The sequence below is a fragment of the Panicum virgatum genome, chromosome 3K (assembly GCF_016808335.1).
Source record: "Panicum virgatum strain AP13 chromosome 3K, P.virgatum_v5, whole genome shotgun sequence".
Taxonomy (NCBI): Eukaryota; Viridiplantae; Streptophyta; class Magnoliopsida; order Poales; family Poaceae; genus Panicum; species Panicum virgatum.
Window position 1 is genome coordinate 21,770,306 of NC_053138.1, and position 27,241 is coordinate 21,797,546.

The 27,241-nt window shown below is 45.1% G+C and overlaps 1 protein-coding gene and 1 long non-coding RNA gene across 3 annotated transcripts; one reads left to right on the forward strand and one right to left on the reverse strand.

The window, feature by feature from the left end:
- Window positions 1-5,685: 5,685 nt before the first annotated feature.
- On the forward strand, window positions 5,686-8,966 carry LOC120698351 (probable WRKY transcription factor 70). The gene is made up of 3 exons (XM_039981916.1): window positions 5,686-6,170; window positions 6,697-6,786; window positions 8,254-8,966. The coding sequence occupies exons 1-3, from the start codon at window positions 5,800-5,802 to the stop codon at window positions 8,633-8,635; spliced, it is 843 nt and encodes a 280-aa protein (XP_039837850.1). The 5' UTR covers window positions 5,686-5,799; the 3' UTR covers window positions 8,636-8,966.
- A 6,191-nt stretch (window positions 8,967-15,157) lies between these two features.
- Window positions 15,158-19,911, reverse strand: LOC120698352. Of its 2 annotated transcripts, XR_005684821.1 has the most exons (5): window positions 19,703-19,911; window positions 18,252-18,632; window positions 17,919-17,960; window positions 17,557-17,636; window positions 15,158-15,290 (listed from the first exon to the last, which is right to left on the reverse strand). It is a non-coding gene; the product is annotated as an uncharacterized LOC120698352 (long non-coding RNA). The 2 variants fall into 2 exon arrangements; XR_005684820.1 differs by lacking the exon at window positions 15,158-15,290 and having other exon boundaries at window positions 17,350-17,636; window positions 19,703-19,907.
- Window positions 19,912-27,241: the final 7,330 nt, after the last annotated feature.

A 27,241-nucleotide genomic window follows, 5' to 3' on the forward strand; every position in this document is an offset into this window, starting at 1 on the left:
TATATATAGTATTACCAAGGGGTATGAGCCGTGTGAACGCATGTTGTGCAATGTATCATGCTTGCATTAAGTGGGACTGGATGGACCACCGATTTGTCAAACCTGTCGCTAACTTTAGACCGTTCCAGTATTGTATGGTATAAGCGCAGGATCGGACGTGTGCGCTACCAGACAAGAACCAAACAAGAAATGTCCCGCTAATATATATACTCATCAATCAGGGCAAACATATACGGAGTACATTGAAAAGCCGTGCAGGCGTAATTTGCACCATTAGTTGAGTATGTTATTTTTACAAATCTTTCACTGCTAGAAAATCTCTCATTAGTACCGGTCGGGAACCCCGGTTTGTACCGGTTTCCCGTCCGGTATCGTTCCGTCGGTACTAATATGCAAGCATTTAGTACCGGTCACTCTGACCGGTACTAAATGGAGTGTTTAGTACTGGCCGGTGTTAGCGGCCGGTACTAAACTGCTCGCCCGCCACGCGTAGCTTTTTTTTCTTTTCCTTTTCTTTTCTTATTTTCTTTTCCTTTTCTTTTTCACACAGCGCCGACCACCACTGCATTCACAATCACACGCATTCACAATCACAAGAATCACAAAAAAATCACAATCACATGAACCAGTTACAGATTTCACAATAATACATGAACTAAAATCAGAGATTTCACATCAACAAGCTAAGGTTTCTCAAGAATCAAAAAAAATATCACATAGACACATGGAGCCCGCTGCACGCCCTTGGTGGCCGGCGGCCTTCGCATCCTCCGCGCGCCGCGCCGGCAGCCCCGCTCCCTTGGTGGTCGGCGGCCTCCGCGCCAGCAGAGGCTAGGGAAGGCCTCCGCGCGTCCGGCGCGCCGGCAGCCGCCGGTGAAGGCCCCCGCGCATCGCCCCTTGCTCCCTGGCGGTTGGGGAAGGCGTCGCCCCTTGCTCCCTGGTGGCCGGCGGCTTCCGCGCCACCCGCGTGCCAATGGCGGCCCGGGAAGGCATCCGCTTCCCCTGCGCGCCGGCAGCGGTCGAGGAAGGTCTCCGTACCCCTGCTCTTAGCAGCTGCTGTGCCCCGCCCGTCGTCCCCCCGCCGCCACTCGGCCCCGTGGCCACGCGCACTCGTGCCGCCGCCGCCGCGGGAGAGACAGAGACAGTGGCGGATGTACACCCCGGGCCACCCGTGCCATGGCCCGGGGTTCGGCCCAAAAAATTGCTGAAGAAGCCCCAAAAATTGCTGAAGAAGAATAAATATACTACTTCGCGATGACACTTGTTGTATGTTTTCTATCTTTCCATTATGTTCTCGTGTATCTTTTGAACTTCCATTATGTTCTCGTGTATCTTTTGAACTATGAGTTTGTCGACGTCTGGTTTTTGTCACAACTATATTTAAAACTCGGCCCGGGGTTCAACTCAATCCTGGTTCCGCCACTGGACAGAGAGAAGCAGAGGGGATGACGGGGGAGAGAGAGAGAGTGAGAGATAGAGAGAGTGCTGGGGAAAGAGATAAGGAATGAGAGGAGATAAAGCCTGTGTGGTGCTCTTGATATTAGTGCCGGGTAGTCTCTACGCCCGGTACTAAATTGAGATCTTCGGTACCGGCTGGTGCCACTAGCCGGTATTAAATCTCTTTGAGGCCATTTTGTACCGGATCAAGCTACAAATCTTTCTTGTTGATAATGATATATGAGTTATTTACTTTTCATATGCAATAAAATGACATGGCAAAGGCAAATCCGGCCAACACGATTTTTTTGCTCGAGACAAGCGCTAAAGCTCGATGCATCTTCATGTTATGACAATGCGTTGAAAGTGATGAGAATCACTTATATTCCCTTTATTTTGTTATTTGCATGTCGTATTAGATTTGTCTTAAGTTAAACTTAGCTAACAACTTCGATCAAAATGAATAGAAAAATAGAGTGATACTAACCAACATATGCACTATCAACATATATTTCATGGTCGATTCAATAAAACAAATTTAGTATTATAAATATTATTATCTTTTTCCACAAATTTGGTTAAAGTTGGTCAAATCTAATGCGACATGTAATAAAATTAGAGATTTTTCTGAATTGCTACAATAAAAATACCATTCTGATCTTAAGATGCCCTTTGACGTACGCCTGGCGGTTTGAAAGCACATGATGAATGCAACAATAATCATCGATCCAAATTAAGTCCCGCTAGTGTGCGTTGCTTCTCGTCACATGGCTGACTGCACTACTGTGACGTCGAGGACCTGACGTCATATGCGCCATTGCGTGGCCGGACAAGAGCAACGCGTACTCAGGCACCTGGAGCTGGTGCGCGTTCTGACCAGTGGTCGGGAACGTGGGCGGCAAGCGGCATCCTGATTGGTGTGCTTACACCATTACTGACTAATCCCCTCATTATATATATATTTTTCATTAGCATAGCAGGTTCTCTGGTTGGATGTTTCGAAAGTTGGATCGGTTTGCTTAAACACTGGGACAGAAAGGTACTAGTACAAAGTAGTGGGCTAGTGGAGAAAATTGTAATTTTTGGTGGGGTGCGCCCGGCGGCCAAGCGCTGTGAAACCATGTGGCCGCACGCCCTCTGTCCAACCGGTTTAATTTCCTGCACGCACCAGATTAAACTTGTCGCCGACATGGTTTTTCACCTGAACTACTATATAGCTAGAATAATAAGTCACGGGAAAGGGGAAATAATTAACCGACCAGCCACTCAGCCAGCACGTCAGAGAGATGAGCTTCCACGTTTAAAAAAATGGAGAGAGAGAAACGAGCTACAAACGCTTGGAGCTGTTGAGTATGCATGTCACGTGCGCCGCTGACGCTACCCGCGGTGACGCAACAGTCCTGACGCCACAGGGTTGCACGTTCTTCTTGCACCACACAGGGGCCAACAACGTGCAGGGAGCATCTATCGTACTCCGTCCACATCATTAGCAGAAACACAATGTGCATGTTTTTCACCACAAGAAATCTTACTAGCTGAGCTACGCTTATTCGCATATAAAGCGTCATACAAGGTGACAAGAATACATGTATTATGTGTTGAGGCTAGACCAATAACCATTTTTTCCTATATATGCATTGGCGGAACCGCAGGGTACTGGGGTGCTCCAGCCCCCTACTCCCATGGAGGCCCCCAACAATTTTCAACCACTAGTCTATCAACCCGTGCTTCCGCACGGGCTAATTAGAGATATCTAATAATTATCTAGCTTTATGTGATTATAATAAATGTGATAAGTTTACTTATTAACATTTTTTTACTTTGCATCACACCTCCATATATGTTTGATATGTATTTAATTGAACACTTTGTTTGAGCCACGTGAGCAACATGAAAATTGGTATTCTTATCTTTTCTCTTATATATGAATATATAGTGAGTTGGTGACACACACACATTATGGTTAGTATTTTTATGTAAATAATAACATAAATAATATATTAATAATGATAGAAATAGTAATTTAGAATTTTATATTGATGCGCTTTAAGATTTTATTGTAATAATATAATTTTGATTCAGATTTGGGGTTTATTTTACCTTTTGTTATGATATCATTGGATAATATATATGAAAATTTAAGGGGTTATTTGATATTATTTTATAATGGCATAAGTGGGTAATTTAATGAAGATTAGGGGGTTACTTTAGATTATTTTTTATAATGGCAGAGGTGAGTAATTTAGATACATATTTAGGGGGTTACTTTAGTCTATTTTCATAATGGCAAAGGTGGTTAATTTATTAGAAAAAGATAACAGATCTAATGACTATTATGATTAGAGTTGCTGAATTGATGGCCGGATGTTTGATGTTTGTGAGAATTTGTAGGATTTCTTTATTTTATTAGAATGTCCACCTAAGATCCTAGGTGGCTTCATCTGGAGGCTTCAAAAGGAGCCTCCAATTAGTAATAGTAAGATGATGATGAAGAGGAAGAAGAAAAGGAGGAGGAAGAATTAGAAAAATAGAGAAGAGAGGAAGAAGAGGAAAATAAGCCCTCTAAATTTAGATACTAGATTCTTCGCCATTGTATAGGAGTGCCTTACGCGCGCCTTGGCGCACGTAATTTATTTTGTTGTTTCCGTTTGGCAATATAAGTTTATATAGAGGTTTGTAGTATATGAATAGACAAATGGATATACATAGATAGAAATAGGACATTTATTTTCAAAGCAAAAAAGGCAAAAAAATAGTAGCTGAAATCCGACGTCTCAATCTCGCCGTCGAAGGCGGTCGGCAGCGGTCCTCGGGCATCTCCTCACCCTGCAATGCGTGGCTATCACGCCCGACCTGCGGCACCGCTGCGTACCGGAGCGAGGCCGGGTCGCCCGCCGGTGACGGCATGAACTTGCCGCACCCATCGAGGGCATGCCCGGTGGCCCGCCCAAACTCGCCGCGTGGCTCTCCGGCATAGCTTCACTGTCGTCGTTGCAGTAGAGCACACACCCATTCGGAGGCCACCAAAATTACCGGTCGAGAGTTCTAAATTCAGATATTTTGCAGTGACCTAATGGAGAGCTGACCCTAGGACCATTCGTGTCTCAAGGCCTCAAAGGTATGGCACGGCTAATCGCATGCACCGTCAATTTAGGATCGAATGGTGAAAATCTTTTTTTACCGACGTGGCTGGTCTGCTCTTGCGCCGACCTTCGGGGCATTCACATATAGAAACTTGGGTCGTGATTAGATTCAAAAATTTTACCCCGAAAAACATCACATCGAATATTTGAACACATGCATAAAATATTAAATAAAATTTATTTACAAAACTTTTTACATGGATAGGTTGTAAATCGCGAGACGAATTTAATAAGCCTACTTAATCCATGATTTGCAACAGTGATACTACAGTAACCGTTCACTATTTTTGAGTTAATCATGGAGTAAGTATGCTCGTTAGATTCGTCTCGTGATTTACAACCCATCCGTGCAAAAAGTTTTGTAAATAGATTTTATTTAGTACTCCGAAATAGAAACTTGGGCCGCGATTATATTCAAAAAATTTACCCCAAAAAATATCACATCGAATATTGGAACACATGCATAGAATACTAAATAAAATCTGTTTACAAAACTTTTTACACGGATAGGTTGTAAATCGCGAGACGAATCTAATGAGCATATTTAATCTATGATCTGTAACAGTGATACTACAGTAACTGTTTACTAATTATTAATTAATCATGAAATAAGTATGCTCATTAGATTCGTCTCGTGATTTACAACTCATTCGTGCAAAAGGTTTTGTAAATAGATTTTATTTAGTACTCCAAAATAGTAAGATTCCCTTCCATCCGTACCCATCGGATCGCGATTGGACGGCCGAAATAATTTTGGCCGACGTGGCCTGTCTGGCCGGCGGCATAGCCTCGGGGCTTTAACATATAGAAATATGTAGATTTTTTTATATAAAGAACTCCGATTTTTCGTCTCTACCTTTTCTGATCATTGTGTTCCATGCTAGTAAATGAGACTTCAGATATAAGCCGCCCAATTGTATGTTTAGGGGCGACACCGAGATACATACACCTTACCTAACACTTGCATCAATGCACGCAATACATATTCAATCTTTAATTAGTTGACAGATATGACAAGAGTTTAATTAATTTATTTGCCAGCATCAAAATTATATAAAAACCGTACACACGCTTAATCGTCGTGCTATCTCTCAAATCTCGACGATTGAGCCCTTTCTTCTACCCATTAGGCCATTACACAAGCTCGTATATCCAAACCCCAGAGGCCCAGACCCAGGCTCTCCCAGCCCAGCTGCTCCACCTTGTGAGGAGTCCTCCCATGTCAACGCGGCTCAGCTCCGCGAAGAACTCGCAGCCGCCGCGCTCCTCCTCCGACAGGATGGACGCGGCGATCCAGGAGCTCAGGAGGGGAACCAGGCTGGCGGATCTGCTCAGGCAGCAGGTGGAGCTCATCCCGGAGCTTGAGCGACGCCACGCAGCGGTGGCCAACGTGGGCGAGATATCCACGGCGATGGAGTCGTCGCTCTCCCTCCTCCAGTCTGAGATGGAGCGCCCCCCCTCCCCTGAGGTCGAGGCGGTGGCCATGGCAGCCTGCTCCTCCGATGGAGGCACCGGAGAAAGAAATGGCGCCGTCGCCCGTGCAAGAAGGATGAGGCACCGGCGAGGCAGGCATGGAGCTGAGCTCCCAATGTGAGTCCTATACAAACCTGTGATTTGTACTGCGTTTCTGTATGCTACAATATATAGGTGGTGTTAGAATCTATAGCCTGAATATAGCCATGAGAGGATCCGCATGAGAAGGGTTCAGTGCTGTTGATTTAGCAGATCTGTAATTCTGTATAACTCATTTGGGTTTAAGGGAACTAATTCTTCATGCCATGATTAGCTTTTCACTTTCTTTGCACCATTTGTAAATTAACTCACTCTTGAGGGTGTGTAGAGAAATGGAACGTACGTTAGTTTAGGCCTAGAAATTTTCAGATCCACGTTACAAAAGAAAGGGAAAGATCTCAGGTGTTTCATGATCTTGTTTTTTATATCCAAAAAGTTCGTATGGGGAGGCATATATATATGATGTACATGTGTGCTTGCTTCTCAGTTCTCACATAGGCGCACGGATCTATATTTCATGGTTGGGTAGGAAAATTTGTACTAGTATATAGCTAGGTTGTGGCAGTAAAATTGCATTCAGTTCCGATTCCATCTTGTTATTCAGGAAGGAGATATTGACTGAGGCACCAGAAAACGATCGTTTCCACTGGAGGAAATATGGTGAGAAGAACATCCTCAATGCTGAATATCCAAGGTATGTATATCTTTCGTGGAGTTTCATGGCCCATCATCCACACTCCTCTAATAACTCACTTTTCTCCAGATTTATCACTGGCTAGATTATGAATATAATGCCCATCCATTTCCTCATGTCAAACAATTCTGAGAAGAATATACTAGCTACCTCTGTGTTAAAAAGTACTCCTTTACAGAGAAAAAAAAACCTACTACATGGTGGTACGTACTTATATTCAATAAAAAGTAGGCATGAGTTGTCATGAATCCATGTATTCTCGTCTTTATGATATTTATGATTTATAGTGCTAGATCCATTTGGGTATTAGCTTGGTTAGCTTCCTAGCTAGCTCCAGCAGATTACTTCTGCTTATTAAGCCTTGTTGAGGATGTCTTTGCTTCTCAGCGAAAGCATATTTTATATTGGCATTTATTTATTAGCCTTCTTGATGCTACGTTTCCTCAAGGATAACCCATCTTGTGGAGTAGTTGAATCTTAAATTTCCAATAAATCTGATTCTAGCTAAAGCTAAACTAAGCCTCCCGTTTAATTAATTTGTTTCGGCTTGTAGATTTTGGATTGCAACTTGCAGATTTTTACAATAACTAAAACTAACAAAAAAGACCTAATAAGATCCATCAAGTAGTGCAATATGCATTCTTTTTTAATTTTCTATTGTCAATGATGGGTGCGTTAGATTTCTGCCAACATATTATTGTAATTATTGTTTCTAATAGGAAAGGTTTGAAATCAAAGGAGTATATATGGTATGCATTCTGTTTGTTCTTCAAAAAATGGATAAACATTTAGATATGCAGTTTATTCGCGGGTTGATCTTGTGATGTTTATTTGTTGTATCCTTTGTTCCAAAATATAAGTCAGTCTATCTTAAATTTGATCAAGTTTGTAGATAAAAGTACTAATATTTACTATATCAAATAAGCATATTAGATTCATCATGAAATATGTTGTTTCATATTATACCTATTTTGGTATTATAAATGTTGATACACTTCTCTATAAGTTCCGTTAAACTCAAGATATTTTGACTTAAGGCAAAACTAAAATGACTTTGAGGGCAACATAATATTTAAAACAGGATTCAACGGCACGTAAAACAAAAATGGCAAGCATATTCAGAAGTAATTTTGGCTAGCTATTCAAGTGCATGGCAATATATATATGAAGATTTGACTTGAGTTTAAAATAACATATTTTGGCTTTTTGCTCATCTGAAAAGTAGATGTGTGTCAGCTGCAACAAGGAAAACTAAGAATTCTCTTTACGACTACATAAAGAAAGTGCTTGCCATGTATATGAAATGTTGTAATCCCCTGCCAATAATTTACTTCTATCTCAATGTGATTGCATTCTACCTTTTTTTAGCGACATTCCAGACTTTAGTTTCCTCAGTCAATTGGGGGGCAAATGATGCTTGTCATAGATTTATTTATGTTCATACGTTCGGTTATTATTAATTTTCAGGTTATACTACAAATGCGGTTACAGTGATGACCACAAGTGCCCAGCAAAGAAATACGTTCAGCAGCAAAGCAACAGCGGCCCTACTCCACTTTTCATGGTCACCCTGATAAACGAGCATACGTGCGAGACTTTGTTCCCGAACGATCCCTGCTCAAGCAGCAGTAGCGCTTCGCAGGTTCTCGACTTTACAAAGGCATCGCTTTCTCCTCCAGTAATGGCCGCCGCTGCCCCAGGGCTGAAGAAAGAGGAAGAAGACAGCATGTCTGTGTCTATGCACAGGCAGCACAGCTATCCGTATGATGAGTACCTGTCTTCTTCGTTTCCAACGATGTCGCCAGATGGAGATCATCAGGTCAAATTTTCCCCGGGGCCCGGGTGGTAGCAGTCTAATAAGTGAGTGAGATACACCTACCAGTTTACTGTATTTTTCAAGCAGCTAGTCGAACCATAATAATCTAGTAGCGACTCATGCACGGCAAGAGTTAGCTTATTATTAGCACCAACTATGCATAAATATGCATGTGTGGTGTTAACCTGTAGTAACAGCTGTTTCTTAGATGGATATGCATGGTCGTTTCACTTTGGAGTTGTTGGACATATATATACTGTATCTCTTATTGGCACATTTCTAGCGCCACCAAAAATAACCTTTTTGTATTTGATGATGTACCCATGTTTACAGCAGATCAGACAATACAGCTCTATTTGCACAAGAGCTAGCTATTTAGTACTAGCTAGATGCGTTGTGTTTAAACGTGACTAGCTAGTCAGACAGTTTGCTAACAGTGCTGCATATTAACTGTTATGCACAGAAAGATGCATGGATCGACCTGATGAAGAGCATCTTCCAGAGAATATGCATCAGACAAAAATTAAATTAAAGCATTAGAAATCAACAAAAAGTGAAAAAGAATAGAGACAAGAATAATAGATAGAAAAAGTTTCCATCAAAAAGGAATAGAAACAAGAAAGGAGGTGAAAAGTTGGTTACATGAATCTCCAAAACGAATAGAGAGACAAGAAAGGAGGTGACGTAAAGTAGCTATTTCATTGGAATACTTTGAACTGCTATGTACCAACACGGCAAAATTAATCAAGTCTTTGGTCATGTGCACACTAACGAAAAATATACAGCTGTGTTAATATGACGAAAATTGTAGTAACAGGCCGACCTATTATCAGCCAAAATAACAGTTCATCTTTGGATTGTCCGTGTTCGCAATCTTATCATCGTCATTGTTGTGCCGCAGAGTAACTGATGACACATTGTGCTGATTGAGGCGATGGTCCTCGTTTGTGATATTACTGCGCTCAACAACAAAGATCTGATTAAGAACCGATATTTGCAATAAATGGCAAGTTAAGAAAAACTAAAGAATTTATATACATGACCTGCGTCGTTTGTCTTGTTGCCTCCTAGCAGCTCGCCACGCGCCAACATGCCTTCATCAATTCCTATCATAGTCAGTGGTGGATCCAAGAGCTCAAATGGGGGAAAGGCTTTAGTTCTCCTTCTTGTTCCTCCTTTTTCTTTCTTCCTTCTCTCACTATGAAAGAAACGGCCTATAGTGACATCCATAAAGGTAACCTGCAGTTGTTGCCCGTCACCCCACAAATAGAGGTGACAAGCTTTATCTCCGTGCGTCATCTCGGACCAGTTTGGACCTCGCGAGGCCACGCCAGAAATGTAGCCCGTCACCTTTGAGAGAGTATAGGTGATGGGTATTAACAATGCCCGTCACCTAGAATTAAGGTGACGGGCTACATTCTTCTCCCATCACCTAAAGTACATTCAAAGGTGACGGGCCATGACTGAAGCTGCGAAGGTGACGGCCTTTACTTAGCGCGTCACCACGTCTTGTAATACACTTAGCCTATGGTATTTGAAAGGTGACGCATTACACGTATAGTTCGTCACCTATGTGTATGCATCATCTTACCAGTGGCCACGAGCTTAGCCATTTTTTATCGGACAAATAAAATGTCGCCGCAGTTCTAACAAAAAGATGAAAATTGCGAGATAACAATGCTGAGAATAGCGCGAGATAACAAAAGTGTCGAAATTGCGAGATTGTTGCAAGATAACAAGGCAGAAGTTCATATATATATATATATATATGTGTGTGTGTGTGTGTGTGTGTGTGTGTGTGTGTGTGTGTGTGTGTGTGTGTGTGTGTGCGTGTGTGTGTATATGTGTATATATATGTATATATGTGTATATATATATGTGTATATATATGTATATGTATGTATGTATATATATGTATGTATGTATATATGTATGTATGTATATATATGTATGTATGTATATGTATATATATATGTATATGTATATGTATATGTATATGTATGTACATATATATGTATGTATAGATATATGTATGTATAGATAGATGTATGTACATATATCTATATATATGTATATATATAGCTACATACAAACTATGATATGCATAGTTATGGCAGTCACCTGATAACTTCCACCACCCTGAAGATGGCGTAGACATATCCGGCGACACTCTCCACGAGTGGCGCGTTCACCGGAGGCGTCAAAAGGCGGTGGAGGTAGTTGTTCAACGAGTTGAACGACTCCCTCAGGACGCCGATTACCCAGGCTGGCTGAAAATTGTTGGGGAGGCTTTGGGGGTAGGGGGGCTCGTGCCCCCGCTCCCTAGATCCGCCCTGATCACAGTAGCAACTATCTTCAGAAAATAAGATAAAAAAGGCTTTATTGCTCAAAATGTTCAAACACAAGGCCAATAGACTCGTCAATTCTAAGCTAGGGTACGGTAGAATAATATCTTTACCCTCAGCGTGAAGTTATTCATTGGGATCGATGACGAGGCAAGAATCATTAGTTTAGTGTATAGTGTCGGTGCGCGGATGTAAACCCTCATCTCAATCTAGAACAAACAAGCTCGTCCTTCACGGCACGGCCTTACTGTTGAGGGGTGTGCCTCGACATGGCCGTCTTAACTGTTGCAACCCATATCAGCGGCGACTGGGTGAGCACGCGGCGAGCGATGGGCAACCGGTGGGGACAACACGATGACGATGCAGGTCTAGCTTTAGTTTTCCTAACACGCCGTTTGTGAATCGCACTGATCTCCCAAACGGCGTGTTAGGAAAACTAAAGCCGAACTTGCGTCGCCGTCTGTCTCCCCACTGGTTGCCCGTCGCCAAAAGCTTGCCACTCGTCGCACTCTCACCCTGCCACCACTAGCGAGGGTCGTCGACGCCGAAGACGGGCGTGCTAAGGCACGCCCCCTCGAGTGTCATCGTTCTGTCATCGACCCCAGTTGAAGCAAGTATCCCGGGGACAAGAAAAGGTGGAGAGTAATAAAAGGGCAGAACCTACCCACCAGGTTAATTGTAATCCTCGAGTCGGATGGGTCCTCGTATTTGTCTATATGTACTTCAACAATTAACAGTATTTCTTCAATGTGGGTGAGATATTATATGCCTGTCTACAGCAAAGTGCATACTGTGACTTCGTAAACATCAAGATTTGCAAGCTCAGTCCCTCGAAATTGCTCATAGATACCTACGAGTATGCTATTTGTCGAGCACCTAAAAAACATCTCTCATTGTAAATTTATGTCAAAATTATGAGTCAATTATTTTATACAATAGCTAAACTTGTGTTAGCTAATAGCTATATATCTTTTTGAAGGTGTCTAGCTTCATAGTACTACCGGTTTGATTGAACTCATGCATGCAGTCACACATGAAAGTGGTCTCAAGTTTTACCCCTAGGCGTTCCATTTGTCTAGATATCCCATTCTTCCTTCGGATTGATTGAGCTAGCTCCATCTTTTTATTTGCCATTCTCGATCGGTTTTCCTATATTGACACTTGCCACTAATTAATTGCGGTTAATGATACTACATTTGTTGTTAACTTGTTATTGTTTAGATTATCATTGCATATTATTCATCCTTCATTATTCAACTACTAGCCTAAATTAACCCCTATGTAGGCATATAAAATTCAAACTACATACACTTACCATTGCATATTATAAGAAAATATGTAGGCTTCTTAATTAAGGGAACGTATCATGTGTAAACCAACTTCTCCGTGCAAACTATAGAAACTTCAATCTGAGTCATTGGATCAACATCCAAGGGGTATGGGGGATTGTGTAATTTTACAATCTGGACCCGTCCTTGGATTGGGTAATCACACTTTTGTAAATCCCCCTTCCCACCTCTCTGTGTCCCTCCCCTTAGATGTTGATCTAATGACCCAGATTGAAGTTTTCATAGTTTGCACGAAGAGATTGATTTGCACCTGATATGTTCCCCTTAGTTAATTGACTGTTTCCAGCTATATCTGGAATCTATGCAGTCAACTACCCACCAGCTAACGGGAACCCTGGATATGGCTGGATTTGTGCTTAGCTTGTATATGCATCATCCACTTGCCAACCTTTTCTTTATCCCAGCCCGTTCAAAATAAAATCTTTTTCTTTATCCGAGCCTACTGCCAAGTTGATGCCACTGAAGCAGCTAGTACTGCAGTAGTGTGTATGTGTATGATTCAAGTATAGGGGTGGTAACCGATCATGGCTCTAGCTAGTGTCTCTTCACAATCTAACTTGTTTTTACATATTTTTAGATCAAAATTGTATGAGATTATTAGAGTCCGACCCTTAACTTAGATTATCTAGGTCAAAATTTAAAATCCTTTACCAGCCCTAGAATCAGGCAATCACGCCTTCACACTGTACTTGAAGCTGCATGCCTGCATGCAGTAGATGTAGCCAGCTGTATTAGGATAGCCTTAATAATTTAGTATCCTATTTGACGCCGGAATATGGGCTGGGCTAGCTCACTGGTCGGAGCGCTTTATATATGGATTAATTAAGTAGCACCAGCATCAATCTACTGGCTCCGAGCATTTCGCATCACGATGCATGATTTCACTAGGTTAATTAAACACTGCCCAGGCACAGCCTTGCTTGCATTGGCGTCGATCGAGTACCGGAAATAGTATCAAAGTAGCAACCTGGTACTAGTATACGATCCAGGTCAAATAGGAGGCAAACCATCCTGTGATCCCGTGAGTACAGGTAGAAAGCCGCAGGTGCTGCTTCCTGTGATCCCGTTCCCGCGGCACCGGCGGTGCACGCCGCCTTCATCTCGTCGGAGTCGCCACGGCACCCGCGTCCGCGGGGAGGCTGGACACCTGCGCGCCCGGGTCAGCTTGAAAGAACAGTCGTTACGCGAGCAAAAACCCTTGCTTGGGAGACGCGAGAATTATATTGACAACGCCGGCAAATGTGTGACGGAACCGCCAATTTAAAACTCTAAATTAAATATAATAGCCATCATTTGAACACATCTGGCGCATTAGCTTAATGATTTAATTTAACGGTCCTTTCTTAACCCACGACCCGATTGAAACAACATCGGTAGTCTCACGCGAAGGTGGGCGCAGATGATACAAGCACGACAATTACTTGAAATTATAAAGTGGTGACCAACCGATACACAAGAGTTTTTACAAACCGAGTTCAAGTACACAAATAGCTAACATAATTTACAACTATAATCAAAGTTCAAGGAAAAAAAGATTCTACAATTTCACCAACTCCCCTGGTTCAGTTTCTTCCCAACTGGTTGGACCGGTTCACCTAACCGGTTAGACCGCTGACCTACGACCTTTTCCAACCACCGGTCTAACCGGTTTACCTAACCGGTCAGACCGGTCTAAGCAAAATTGAGGGGTTGCACCCTCCGCCCTCAAGTGTGCAACCCGCCAACTCTCTAATCTAAGAATCTCGCTCCACCACCTCCCAGCCCTCTGCATTCTGATGGATGAACTTGACACAGCAGGGGTAGAAGTCAACGTCTGGGTGTTCTGAAATAAATTGGTGGCAACAAACCTAAGCAACTAATACTCAGCAAGACTTACCCGACTATTGGGTATACTTAGCCCACATAGCTAGATATGCAAAGCTTTCTGGCTGGTAGTTTGTTTTGCAGAAAAGCGTCTAAAAATGAATCTTTATTTTCATTATTTTAGCCCTAGGTTCTATATAGCTTAATCATAATCTAATATTTGCCTAAACCAACTAGAGCAACATGGTAGGATATTAAATCACAATTCAAAGTAATCATTATTTTTGTAATACATGTTCCATATCTCATTACTACGATGTGACGCAGTGATCAAGGTGCTCATATTCGAGAGCGACTGACGGCGAATCGATTCGATTTAATCTTGCAAGGTGGACCTAACCAACACGGCACGTATAAGTCCCGTCGGACCGTACACACCAACCATTCCCCTCCCCACCTCGAACTACAGGACCGCCCCACCATCATATGGTCAACCGAGCTCAACGTGAGACCACTAAAAGTAAATATATGCATCCCCATTTTTTCGCGACTACTCGACTACCCCAGGAGGTGAGTTGAAGTCATGTACTTTCGAAGCAAGGTAGTATTAGGCTTACCGGTTTCGACTACCTCCTGCTCCCAGTATGAGGTTAGTACTATTCAAATATGATCAGCAGGGCCAACAACGGTACGGTCCTCAATCGACATAAACGAGGCTAAGACTCCCAGAAACCCTGTCCTGCTGTCATCCCTAAATACCATCACCATTCCCCATCCGGTCTCAAATTTCCATTCATTCCATGTCAAATTCAATAACTCACGTACTGGAACATAAATATATCCTATATCTCACGAGTAACCGGAAATTACTCGACTTCTAACATCCTATATCTCGCGAGCGACAAGAATCACTCGACTTCTACCGAAAACTATTAAGCATAGCATTACTATCGTTCTATACAGCTAGGGTTTCAAATAATTCCTGAAACGTAATGCACAAGTAATAAATACATATAGTGAGTCATAATTTAAAATAATAGGATATGCATCGGGGCTTGCCTTGAGACTGCTGCTCAGCACTAGGGTCAGCTGGGCCTTGGGCCAGCTTCTCACGCACCTCCTGCTGCGGGGCTTGCCCCTGCGGCTCCTGTGGCTCCACAACCGCCTCGTACACCACCTCTTCTACCGCGGCTGCTACACGTGTGCATATGCATATGACATGAGAATGCATGCATGATTTATAAAATTAATAGGTAACAAATAACCAAGTTAATTTCTAACTATATGCACTAACTATCACTTATTAATCCTTCTCAGCCCTCGCTACACCGGTCAGACCGGTCCTAATTGACTCAACCCCACTACCAGTCAAACCGGTCCACCAGACCGGTCAGACCGGTCCTATCCAGACCAAAAGCTAGAATTCTTGTCGCGGCGAAACTCGTCCACCAATTCTAAAACCCTTCTAGGCACTGGTTCATGGATGTACTTGGATGTGTTTGACCAGAGGAAATCACTCAAGATCATCTAGAATGAGAAATCGAACCATCCCAAGCTAAAATACCTTGAATGTGTCTTTTCCCCGCGAAGAACTTGAATCCACTGCACCCTGGGGAGAGAATCGTGAGGGAGAAGTTCCCCAACGCGGATTTGGTCCTTCCTTGGCCTTGGAATCGAATGGAGAGGGAGGATTGGAGAGCTTAGGGTCTGGGAGGGGAATGGCTCGGGGAGAGAGTGAGAGAGAGCTGGGGAAGGGCGAGTGAACTGATGAGGGAGAGAGTGTGTGATTTAAATGTTGTGGGGTCCAGAACGGTTGAAATCAGTTTAACCGGTCAAACCGGTTGTCCCAACCGATCAGACCGGTCTGGCCCAGACTGGCGTGAGTTGAAATTAATGACCATAATTAAATTAATTACAAAAGATTAACACCTAGGTGTTACACAATGTCGCAAGGCGGCCGGGCCGGGATGATTAACTAACTTGGCGCAGATTCGCCGCACCTTTCCCGAATCCACCGCGCGTCGGCGCGGCCGGATCGCGGCACCGTGCGTCGAACTAGCTAGGTACTACGACGACCATATAAAGGTCCGGCACGTGTGGTAGAACACAGTAGACACGATACTATACAGTAACAACCAGAGCTGCTGTAATAGGTATAGATGGCGACGGCTGATCGTGCTTCTGCAGCGTGCGGCGTCATGGCCGAGGCGCGGGAGGCCGCCGTCCGTCTGCAGGCCCTCCTCCAGGCCACGGGCGCGGATCCTGGCAAGCGAGAGCTCGCCGAGCAGATCATTCGCTGCATCGACCGCGCTCGGGCCGCGGTGCGCGGCGCCGCCGGCGGTGGCAGTAGTACTACGGGCAAGACGGAGCAAGGGTTGGGATTGGGAGCTCGGCCTCCAGCCGGATCCAAGAGAAGGTACGCGCGCGCGTGTGATAGCTACTAGCAGCTAGCGTGTCCTCCTAAATATTACTATTTTGGATCTTCATTTTCTCCCTTTATTTATACGTGGATACGAGATTCTTCGATTCCAGAGCGAGGAGGGGATGCGGAGAAGAAGCGCGAGCAAGGGTCGTAGCAAGCTCGGCGATGGACGACGGCTACGCGTGGAGGAAGTACGGGGAGAAGAGCATCCAGGGCCACAAGAACCCGAGGTTCTATTTCCGGTGCGCGTACAGGGACGAGCTCGGCTGCGGCGCGAGGAAGCAGGTCGACCGGATGGAGGACGACCCGTCCCTGTTCCACACTACCTACTTCGGCGAGCACACGCCGGCGTGCCCCAGGGATGACGACGCGGCTGCGGCCCAGCTGGACAGGGACGGCCACCGCTTCGTGGCGCAGGGGTTGCCCCTGGACAGCTTCAGGCGGCCGTGCTTGCCGGCGGAGGGTCAGGATCCTAACAAGGAGATGCCAGCGAGCATGGTCGAGTTCACGGCGGGGTACTGCTGGCCACTGACGGATCAGATGGCGAACTTGGTTTCGTCGGGTGTTTCCTTTGGAACCCCAGGAGAGCTGGGATCTTTGGATGCCATCAGCATGGAGGAACTCATGGATCTGTTGTGGCCATGAGTTTAGATTACTGGAATAAGGATATCCGTATCGATCGCACTGAATAATAGAGTGGCACAAGATTCGTGACTCTGCTATAGCATGAGTTTTCTTTTCAGTCGACTAGTAGGATGCACGTGCGTCACGAATGTGTTTGTAAAAAATAAATATAATATAAAATTTGTACTGGTGGCACATATCCAGTGGCAACAATCCATCATCATTATTATTAAACAACACATTAGGAGCATGCACAATAAAGTCTAATTAATGCAGTTAGATGCACACTTGTCATGAATTTGCCATTGTGCACCCTTTGATGGATCAGGGCATATTAAGCAACACAAATTACAATGGCAACCATCTAATCAACCAGAAGCTATCTAAACTAAAACCAAGAAAGCAACAAACCTGGCAACAGATGAGCCATAGCCCACTGAAAATAAACTGGAATTTCACCTTGACACATTTAATATAGCCTCAAAATAAACCTGGCATCAGATGAGCAATAAACTGAACATCAGAAATATAGGCACTTAATGAGATGTAGATACGTAAGCTGCAAAGTGACAGAAAGATGGCATGTTCACTGAATATATCCATGGAGGTTTAGGCTAGAAATTTCTAATTAACAGCCTAATAGACTCGTCAACTTGGATGGGAGAATATACATAGAACCATCTAGCATGCAAAAGTTAATGGTAAAAACACTTCATTTATCATTTACATACTAAAAGCTTTGAATCTGAAATAAGAGGAAAACACAAACTCACCTGATGTACGTAAGAACTTGGTTGTTTGTAGCCATTGCTCAACTTCGTTCAATTTACAAATATGACAAAGTGAAAATAGAGGAGATAAGTATTGAACCAAAATGAAAATGCTAGTAAAGAAATTTTAGTGAAAAAAGTTTGACCACTGCAAAAAATAGTTAAGGTAAACAACAAAAAAATGTTTCCAAGGGGAAATATTTGCATCCATGGACCACTGCATTAGAGCTCGCCGGATGCGAATCAACGAGGACGGCAGCAGTGAGCATCAAAATGATGCCTGAATATTTACCCAATCATGCCTAAATCTTAGGTGGACTTGAGCTTGAGTTGTACCTGGCCTCCAACTTGGTAAGACATCCGGCTTGTCCCTTCACACCTACAAGAGCTTGTTCTCAAGGCCTCCCTGCAGGTCCTGTCCATTATTCCTAACCATAATAACATTATTAGGTAGCATGTCATTCTCAAAATCATAAGATGCAGTACATAGGAACGAGCTCACCTGCTGATTTGCTCGAATGGTCGTATCCGAGGCTGTCATGTCCTCATCGCCTCGTGGAGGTGCAGAAGATGGTGGTGTGGTAATTCACTTTCATGCATTCAGGCTATGGATTGAAAAAATCGGGGAAAATTAAGCCTAGCTGCGACATCTCGTATGGGGAAGAAGTCACTGTGGAGGCGGAACATCCTTGAAATTGTTTTGGGTCTGAAAGCACGCTGCATGCAAAAACGAACAAGAGCGTAATCAAAAACCCATTGAAGGCGTCAAAGAAGCAGAAAAGCTAGTGGTAAACAGAGTAACCACAAAAGAATATCCAGTAAATAATTGACATCTCAAAAGCCCGATCTTTTTGTCTAGAGAAAAAGTTCAGCACAGGATTTATATACCTACCTCGCTCTGTTTGATTATTGATTATTCCTCCTCTACATGATTCAATGGGCTCATCAACTCCTACCCCCATCATTGCAAAGCCAGTAATTTGTTTGTACTGTGTATCAGCTAAGCAATTTTGTTCAGAACATGAAGGGCAATGTTATTGAGAGGATTTAAGATGTAATAATACAGTTACTGTTATACCATATATGTAATATGGACAGATGATTGGAACAGATTGACTGTTTACCCCCCCCCCCCCCCCCCCCCCCACATAGATTATTGTTGTACCAACAATATTTTGTCTTTTTAACTATTTATTATAAAAAATAATTCCCCATTCTTTAAAATGAATTCTTGCAGGCGACACACTAATTGAAGTAGAGAACTGCAAGTATGCAGCCAAATGCACGAAGCAAATATCCTGAACAGCACACACATTTGGGAAGGCGACCAAACAAAAGTCTATTCTAAATATCCTACCTTTGGAAGCAGTGAAAGTAATCGAGATGAAGCATAAGAGATTACAAACAATAAAATTTCAAATCAACCGCCCAGAAGCTAATCTTCACGACTCACTCTAGGTTAACCTACAAATGGCTACATTTGCTATCATCTTGAAAGATTGTAGCAGTGGTCCTATGATTTTAATGGGCTCCCAAAGTAATACTCCGTACTATGTTGGCTGGATGCAGAAAAACATGTCTGAGGATGCTGATGGCATCAAAAAGCACGCAAAAACAGAGCCAATGTACTAAACCCACATAACGATTAACAAGCATCGATGTCTCCGGTTACCAGACCATCACGCAACACATCAAAATTCACCAGCAAAATCAGAGAGTAATCGAAGATGGCATCACAAGGAAGAGGTGGCGCAAGGATACGGCCGGATCGGATGCAGTGCATATACCTTGCCGCTGCCGATGAGCTCGAGGACGCGGTCGACCCACGCGTCGATGGCGGCGCCCCACTCCTCAAGGACCGCCGTGTCTGCAGGGCCTCGCGGCTCCTCGCACGGCTCGCCGCCGGCGCACCGCCGCGACGCCCCGGACCCTCGCACCGTGACCCCGCGGCCCCTCGTGCCGCTTCTCCCCGCACGGCATGCCTCCGCCCTGTGCGCCGCACGTCGCGGCCCTTCGCGCTGGCGCGGCGGGGGAGGGGAGGGACTCAGATTCGGTGACATGCTGAAGGCATCTCACTGAGCACTGTAGCGGTGCCATTCCACCCCCTGGTGGCCGTCCATCCAGTGATCGACGGTTAGATCTGCATGTGACCCAAAAAGGTTTTCTGTAAAAAATGTTTTTAAAAAATATAGAAATAAAAAAAAGCCGCGGAACGCCAAGGCACGAGTTTTCGGGCCCGGTCCGTGCTTAGGTTGATGTCTTGGCTCGTGGGCCAGCATGGCATAGCCCGATCAGAGAGTCGACACGATTTTGGCCTGAACTACCAGCCCACATTCTAAATTCTCAGATTCGACCCACATATATATTATTTCCTACTCCAAACCTTAGCTCCCACTCTCCCCGTCCATCTCCAGATGCGGCTGGTGACTGGCCGTATCCGTTGGTCGCGCAGGTGGCGCAAACATTGCTCCTCCCAATCGGCGACAAGCTGGCATCGGTCCACCTCATTTCCTTGAATGGTGGCGCGGCCGGCCCCTGGCCGCCTCCCTTCCCCACGGCATGACGGCTCCCGGTCCCCTCCCCTCCCCACAGCGTGACAGCGCACGGCGGCGCGATGGTTCCTCCACTCCTGGTGGCGCAGTAGGACATGCTCTCCTCCTCGCGCATCAGCGTTGGCCCACACCTCTTTCCCTCCCCATGACGGTGCATCTAATTGGCGTTGGCCCTCTTCCTTTCACCACGTGGTGGCGCCCGCCATCCTCCCTTCCCCGTGCGGTGGCGCGGCTGGCACCCAGCCACTTCCCACTGCGCGATGGCGCACCAGCGCCCGACCGCCTCCCCCTTGTCACGCACGCCTCCCCCTCGCGTGGTGGTAGAGAAGCACCTACGCGGCTCATCACAGACCTTCATGGGATAAACGGGCCGACAGGCCGGCACGGCTAGGGTGCACTCGTGTCGTGCCTGAGCAGGCACCTCAACCGGTGGGCAGGCACGGCCCGGCCCGTTTAGCAATCGTGCCTAAACAGGCCGTGCTTGAATGGGCTCGTGCCGGGTTAGACTGCTCGTTCGGCTGTCTATAAGCGAAATAGCAGGCACGGCAACAGCCCTGCCACCCTCCACAAACAAGAGGAGACGAGTAGAGCCATCTCCTGACCCCCGCCCTCTGTCCTAGGGCCATCGCTGGCAACTCGAACACTCCCGCGGGCCTTGGCTCCTGTCCTGAACCGAGGGCGCAGCCGAAGCCGCACGCTGTGGAGACGGCCCCACGCGCTCGGAGGAGTCCCGCCGCAGACGCGCCCAAGTTGCAGGAGCGGCGAGACGTGGAGATGGCAGCACGAACTCGCACTCGGGAGTCGGGAGGAGACGCGGGGACGGAGGACGTCATCGATGGCGTGCTGCGGGGAGACAGCGCGACTCGCTCGGAGAAGCCTGGTGCTGACGTCGCGGGAGATGACGCCGCGCGCTCGGGTAAGGCTGCTGACGCCTGACGGTGGTGGCGCCTGAAGCGGAGAAGACGCCGCGCGGTCGGAGGAGTCCCACGCCGATGTCGGAGATGAGGGAGGAAGCGCGGGTGGCCCCTCGGGACATCTCGCCGCGAGAAATCCCGGAGAGGTGGCAGTCCGCGGCGGTGGCGCGTGCTCCGATCCCCACGCACGCGCGGGCACTAGGTTTGGGAAGGACGCGCCCGGCGCGAGGAACAGAGCCAGTGCGGCGCGGTCGGCGGAGCCTCGTGCCGACGTCGGGGACGTGGTCGTGCGCGTCGGTGCAGGGAGCCGATCCACCAGAGGAACGCTGGCCGGCGGTGAGCCGAGAAACCAGCAGGTGGCAAGTACAGCGAGGAAGAGGAGGAGGCGAGCCATCGCCGCTGGTGTTTTGTCTGTATTCGGGGTGTGGTCGAAGTAATGGCGGTAGGCCGAGCTACGCGTGCGAGTAGGGCTGGAAAAAAATCTCGCGGCTCAAAGCTCGGCTCGGGCTCGGAGCGGCTCGGCTCGGCTCAGATCGGCTCATGAGCCTAGAACGAGCCGAGCCGAGCCTCTTTTCTCGGCTCGCTAAAACGCCGAGCCGAGCCGAGCCGGCTCGTTTTGGCTCGCGAGCTGAGGCCAAACCAATGAAAGCCCAACCCCCAAGCGAGGCAGCCAGCCCATCACACAAAGGCCAAAGCCCAATAGCTAAACCCTAACTCCACTTCCCACTCCATCCGCAGACCGAAGTCTATAGAGGGGCGTAGGCGCAGCCGCCACCGCTAGAACGCTGCACGCACTCGCCCTCCAGTTCCCCGCTCCCCGGTTCCTCCGTCCGCCGCCGCCGCTGCCGCTGCCAAGCTGCTGCCGCCGCTGCTCCCACTCCATCCTTGACGGCTTGACCCCAAGCTGCTGCCGCCGCTGCCCCAGGAGACCAAGAACGCGACTACAAGAGACTGCGCCATCGCCATCTGTACTCTTCGGTCCACGGAGGCACGGACGGCGAGCCGCGAGCAGTAGACCGGCGACTTGCCTGCCTTCGTCTCTAGGTATTACTCTTTACTCTATTACCAATCTGCTTCTTTACTGTAGCACGTGGGGGTGGCTAAATGATGAACCGATTATAGGCTGTAAATATATGATTCAATGAAACTCAATTATTTCTTCTTGATTGTATCTCGCTAAGTGATGGAATCTGTTGTGCAACAAAAGGGAGGGAGTGCAAATGCAAGTGATGGAACTGATTTAGAAAGTAATTCATATGACAAAAATGATGATATGTCTGAGGATGAGCTGACAGTGCTAGGTGGGAAAGGTGCTGACCGTGTCACAATTGTGCTAGGTTAACAGCTAGACAGGGCTATGCCTTCGATGCAAAATATTTCCATGTCCGTTGTTGTGCACACATTATCACCTTGGTTGTCAATGATGGGGTTGCTGTGCTTGCTTCTTTGATAAGCAACCTTAGGTTAACTGTGAAGTACCTTAAGAAATCACCAGCTCGCATGCATACTTTTGTAGATCTCTTGCATTGCAAATTGGAGAAGGGTTGAGTCTTGATGTGTCAACAAGGTGGAGTTCAACATACAAGATGGTGCGTACTGCTTTAGCTTACAAAGAAGCCATTAAAACATATGATGATTGTTGACGCTCCTTAGAGCCCCAATTTACGTACCGCAAGCACATGGATCGTGTAGCTTTTCCCTTAGAGTATTCCCCCAAGGTTTATCAATCCACGGAACAAACGTTCTACTATGCTTAACTAGGCACTAATGACGTTGGTAAAAGATCTATATTGAGTGATTGAGTGTGAAATAGATCTAATCTAACCAATCTAATCTAATCTAGACTAGTGAGCAATGATAGGTGTGTGCACAAGATATAAAGAGCATTTGTCCATAGGGTCTAGGATCACTAGAGATGTAATCACCGAGCAACAAAGAACGGATCTAATCTACCAAATGTGTGTTCCAAGATCAAAACCTTTCCCTCCCGCATGCTATCACTACACGAGGATAATCGGTAACGAACAACAAGAACACGATAGTTGATGTAATCTAAGTAAACCATGTAAGAGCAAAGCAAACCCAAAGTCAAGTCGCGATCTATTAAGCATCAAAACATCATCAACAAGAATCATGATAGATCAATCTCATAAAGGATTCAGCAATTACAACTCAAGATCTCCTTATAACCCCATGAACAAACGAGGACTTTACCCCATGAAGCTAGGCGAAGCGTAGTCGATCATGGTGACGAAATCTCCGGCAAGGGATGGATCCCTTGCTGTTCTCCAACTTGCAGCGGCGCCGAGGGACGATGAGGCCTCCGGTGTCGCCTTTCTCTTGTGTCTAACTCGAATGGATCTCTGGAAATCGTCTCTGGATGCTCTCCCCCTTCTTGACGGCTGCTTCGGGGCATATATAGGCGTCTCTGGTCGATGGTTTTGGTAAAACACCGGCTAGGATTGACGAGTACTTCGCGCTGAAGAAAGTTGAGGCCGATGGGGCCCTGGAATGGGCTAGGCCGGCCGGCTTAAGGGTCCAGGCCGGCCGGCCTGGGCTCCTTCTGGCCCCTTTCGGCTCCATCTTTCGCGTGCGGGCTCTTCTCCTTATTCTTCATCTTAGCCCAGTTGTGACCCTGCGTCAAAACATCTCCGAAAATGTCCAATTTCCTGCCAAAATGCAACATGCTCCAAAATTCAAGACAAAATCGAAAACGGTCAAGTTCGGGTGCCAAGTGGCGGGTTAGTACATGAATCTTCCTGAAGAACTTACCAAAACCACTCCTAATTATATAATAAAATGGGTACTTAAGGAGCGCCAACACTGATCAAGATTTAAACTATAAGTGGGAACCTTCATCTCAAGAATGAGATTTGTTTGTTGCAATTGAACCAATTCTTGCCTCTTTAGCTAAAGTAACCACTGCATTGTCAGCTTCTTTATATCCCACCGCCGACCTTTTCTATCCTCACATTGTCGATGTGAAAATTGCATTGAGGGTAGCGATGGTTTCCAATAGTTTAATTATGAGGAAAATGAGTACTGCTATGATGGAGAAATTCAATAAGTATTGGGAAGAAAAGAACAATGTTATGGTGATTGCTACTATCCTAGACCCGAGGTACAAGATGAGATATATCGAATGGTGCTTTGGTAAGATATTTGATGGGGGTCAAGTTCAGATTGAGATAGATGAAGTCCGAGGTGAGTTAGACAAGTTGTATGCAGAATTTGAGTTGAAACATAGAGAGAAGAAAGCTGCTGAAACCAAGTCTAGTGGTTCGTCATCTGTGACGATTGAAAGATCCTGCAGTTTGCCTTCTGCCTCTTCTGAATTTCAGTCATATTTATCATCTACTGAAGCTAACCCATCAAAGAGTGAGTTGCTCATCTACTTGGATGAGACAAATGTGAGTTTATCAGACAAGGAGTTTGATTTGTTGACTTGGTGGAAGGTTAATTCACATAGATTCCTAGTGGTCTCAAGGATGGCAAAGAAGTTTTTAACTATACCAGCAACCTCAGTGTCTTCAGAGTCTACATTTAGCACTGGTGGTAGAACTCTAGATGATTTTCGTAGTTCTCTAAGCCCTTCTATGGTGGAGGCATTGGTATGCTCGTCTAGCTGGATTCGAGGTGCACATGATGGAAGTTTTACACATGTGGTATGTTATTCTTTTACTAATTGCTCTAGCTGGAGTGCTGGACTCTATGTTATCGAAGTTTAATTGCTCTTTTTATTTTTCAGGAACAAGATGATGAGGATGATGTAGAAAATATTACATTTCCAAGAAGCAGGGTAGCGAGCAACTAGCAGGTCATCTTTACTGTCATCTATATTGTCATCTTTACTACTACAGATTCCATTCATCACTAATGATTTGGTACTAATGAAGACATGTTTTATTTCAGGTTTAGTCCTTGCTAATTGCTGCCGTGAGGCCTCAATGGAGAATGGACAGTGCCAGATTCTTTTGGAGCCTTGGAGGACTTTATTTTGGATCTCTTTATTTATTTTTGGATAGGAAAAATGGCTGCCTGCGTGTAGCTGTTGCCTGTTATGAACTTATGATGTCCTTTATGCATTTTTTTCTTGCTGTTAAACACTTAAGAGTCAGAAGTAAGTCAAACTAAGAGAACCTTGCTGTGGTCCTGTTAAAACCTTGCTGTTATGAATGCTTCTTGTTGAAACCTTGCTGTTTTCTCCAAAACTTGATCTGTGATGCAATAACTAGTTGTGGCTTGCGAGCCGGCTCGAGCCGGCTCGCGAGCCGATAACGAGCCGAGCCGAGCCAGGCTCGGCTCGCTAGATGACAGAGCCAAGGCGAGCCCAGCGTTGTTTCCAGCCCTACGTGCGAGTGAGACCGATCCATGGGCTAATCCACAAGGGAAGAAGCATAAAAAGTTCGGACACCTGTGGACAGCCCACGATAACGAGGCCCACTAAGCTTATTTTTCAATTTTTTGAATTACTTTTTACGAAGTAATTTAGCAATTTTCAACGTTGAGTTTTTTTAAAAGAAATGCAACAATTGGGTGAAAATTATTACAACAACTTCCAATATATAACTAGTAAGGTGTCCCACCCAAATAGTATGGTACCTTATTTTTCCACATCATTTGTTTTTTTAAAGACCGAATGCAAATAGTTTTGTAAGTTGTCTTTATAGTCCTTTACCCTAATTAATTAGATATGGGTGCGTTTTTTGTTTTTCAATTGTATACGCCATTCTGGACGTGTGGTGCATCTGGATAAGGTTGGCATCACCTAGGACCCGGCTTAGGGGGAGGTAGGGGGCTTACCCCCCCCCCACACACACACCAAATCCACCCCTATCTTTACATGTGTTCTAATTACGGGTGTTTCACGGACACATCATCCACCACTTAGATAACAGTAGTAGTAGGTGATCTATTATCTTATTATTTGGCCAACAAACGGAGCTTCCGCGTTCGCTCTCAAGGTTTAGAAATTCCCACGTTAATCGGAGAAAAATAGAAAAATAAAAATTACCCACCACTGCCATTACAATAAAAATTACCCTAAAATACCCATGTGCCTAATTAAAAATCACCCACCAATGCCATTATAAAAAATTAAATATAAAATACTATTTAGCTATGTATCAGCTACAAATATATACTATTAATAAAAACTAAAGCTAACAACAATAAGACATAATTTACGATAATGAACATGATGATGTGTAGTAAAAAAAATAGTATAACCTTTAAGTAAGGATTAACGACATGCAAATTTTTGAATTTTCAATACTAGCCGCGCAAATACACGGGCTATACACCTAGTTTCTAAAATAAATTTAGAAAAATATAAATATTCGTACTAACTTGTGGATTCGCACATGGATGGTCAGGTTCCGCCACACTTGACTTAACTATATTGAGATAAACTTTCGACCTGTTCAATTGGCCAGAGTTGGCTGGGCCAGTGAACCACCTCCAGGCGCATTTAGCCAGCCCAGCCAGCTGGTTGCATACCAGTCGAATAGCAGGTTTGTTGGTGAAATATTTTTCATGACGGAGCAATTCTATTGTAAAATTGGAATAATTGCGCCACCATTCTAAAATATTTTTAATTAACTACGATTTTGTTTGGAAGATCTTAAAGTACTAGCGAAGACAACTATAAAATCCAAATTTGATTTAAGTTTGGAAAATGTTTTTTTTCTCCAACCTATATTTATTTTCACCAACTTCAGTGCGACACACAAACGCAGTGCAGCCTGCAACTCCATGTACCAGCCAACCAATCGTGGGACGGGAAAAAAAACACAAAAAGGGACAAAAACTTTAAAAATTTGAACGCACACGAAGGGAGAGCTCTTCCGCGACCTGCTGA

Bases quoted from the DNA above. Each gene is read 5' to 3' on its own strand.
- LOC120698351 (XM_039981916.1), top strand. From the start codon at position 5,800: ATGTCAACGCGGCTCAGCTCCGCGAAGAACTCGCAGCCGCCGCGCTCC. The intron at 6,171-6,696 runs GTGAGTCCTATA...CTTGTTATTCAG, and splicing joins CATGGAGCTGAGCTCCCAAT to GAAGGAGATATTGACTGAGG. The intron at 6,787-8,253 runs GTATGTATATCT...ATTAATTTTCAG, and splicing joins CTCAATGCTGAATATCCAAG to GTTATACTACAAATGCGGTT.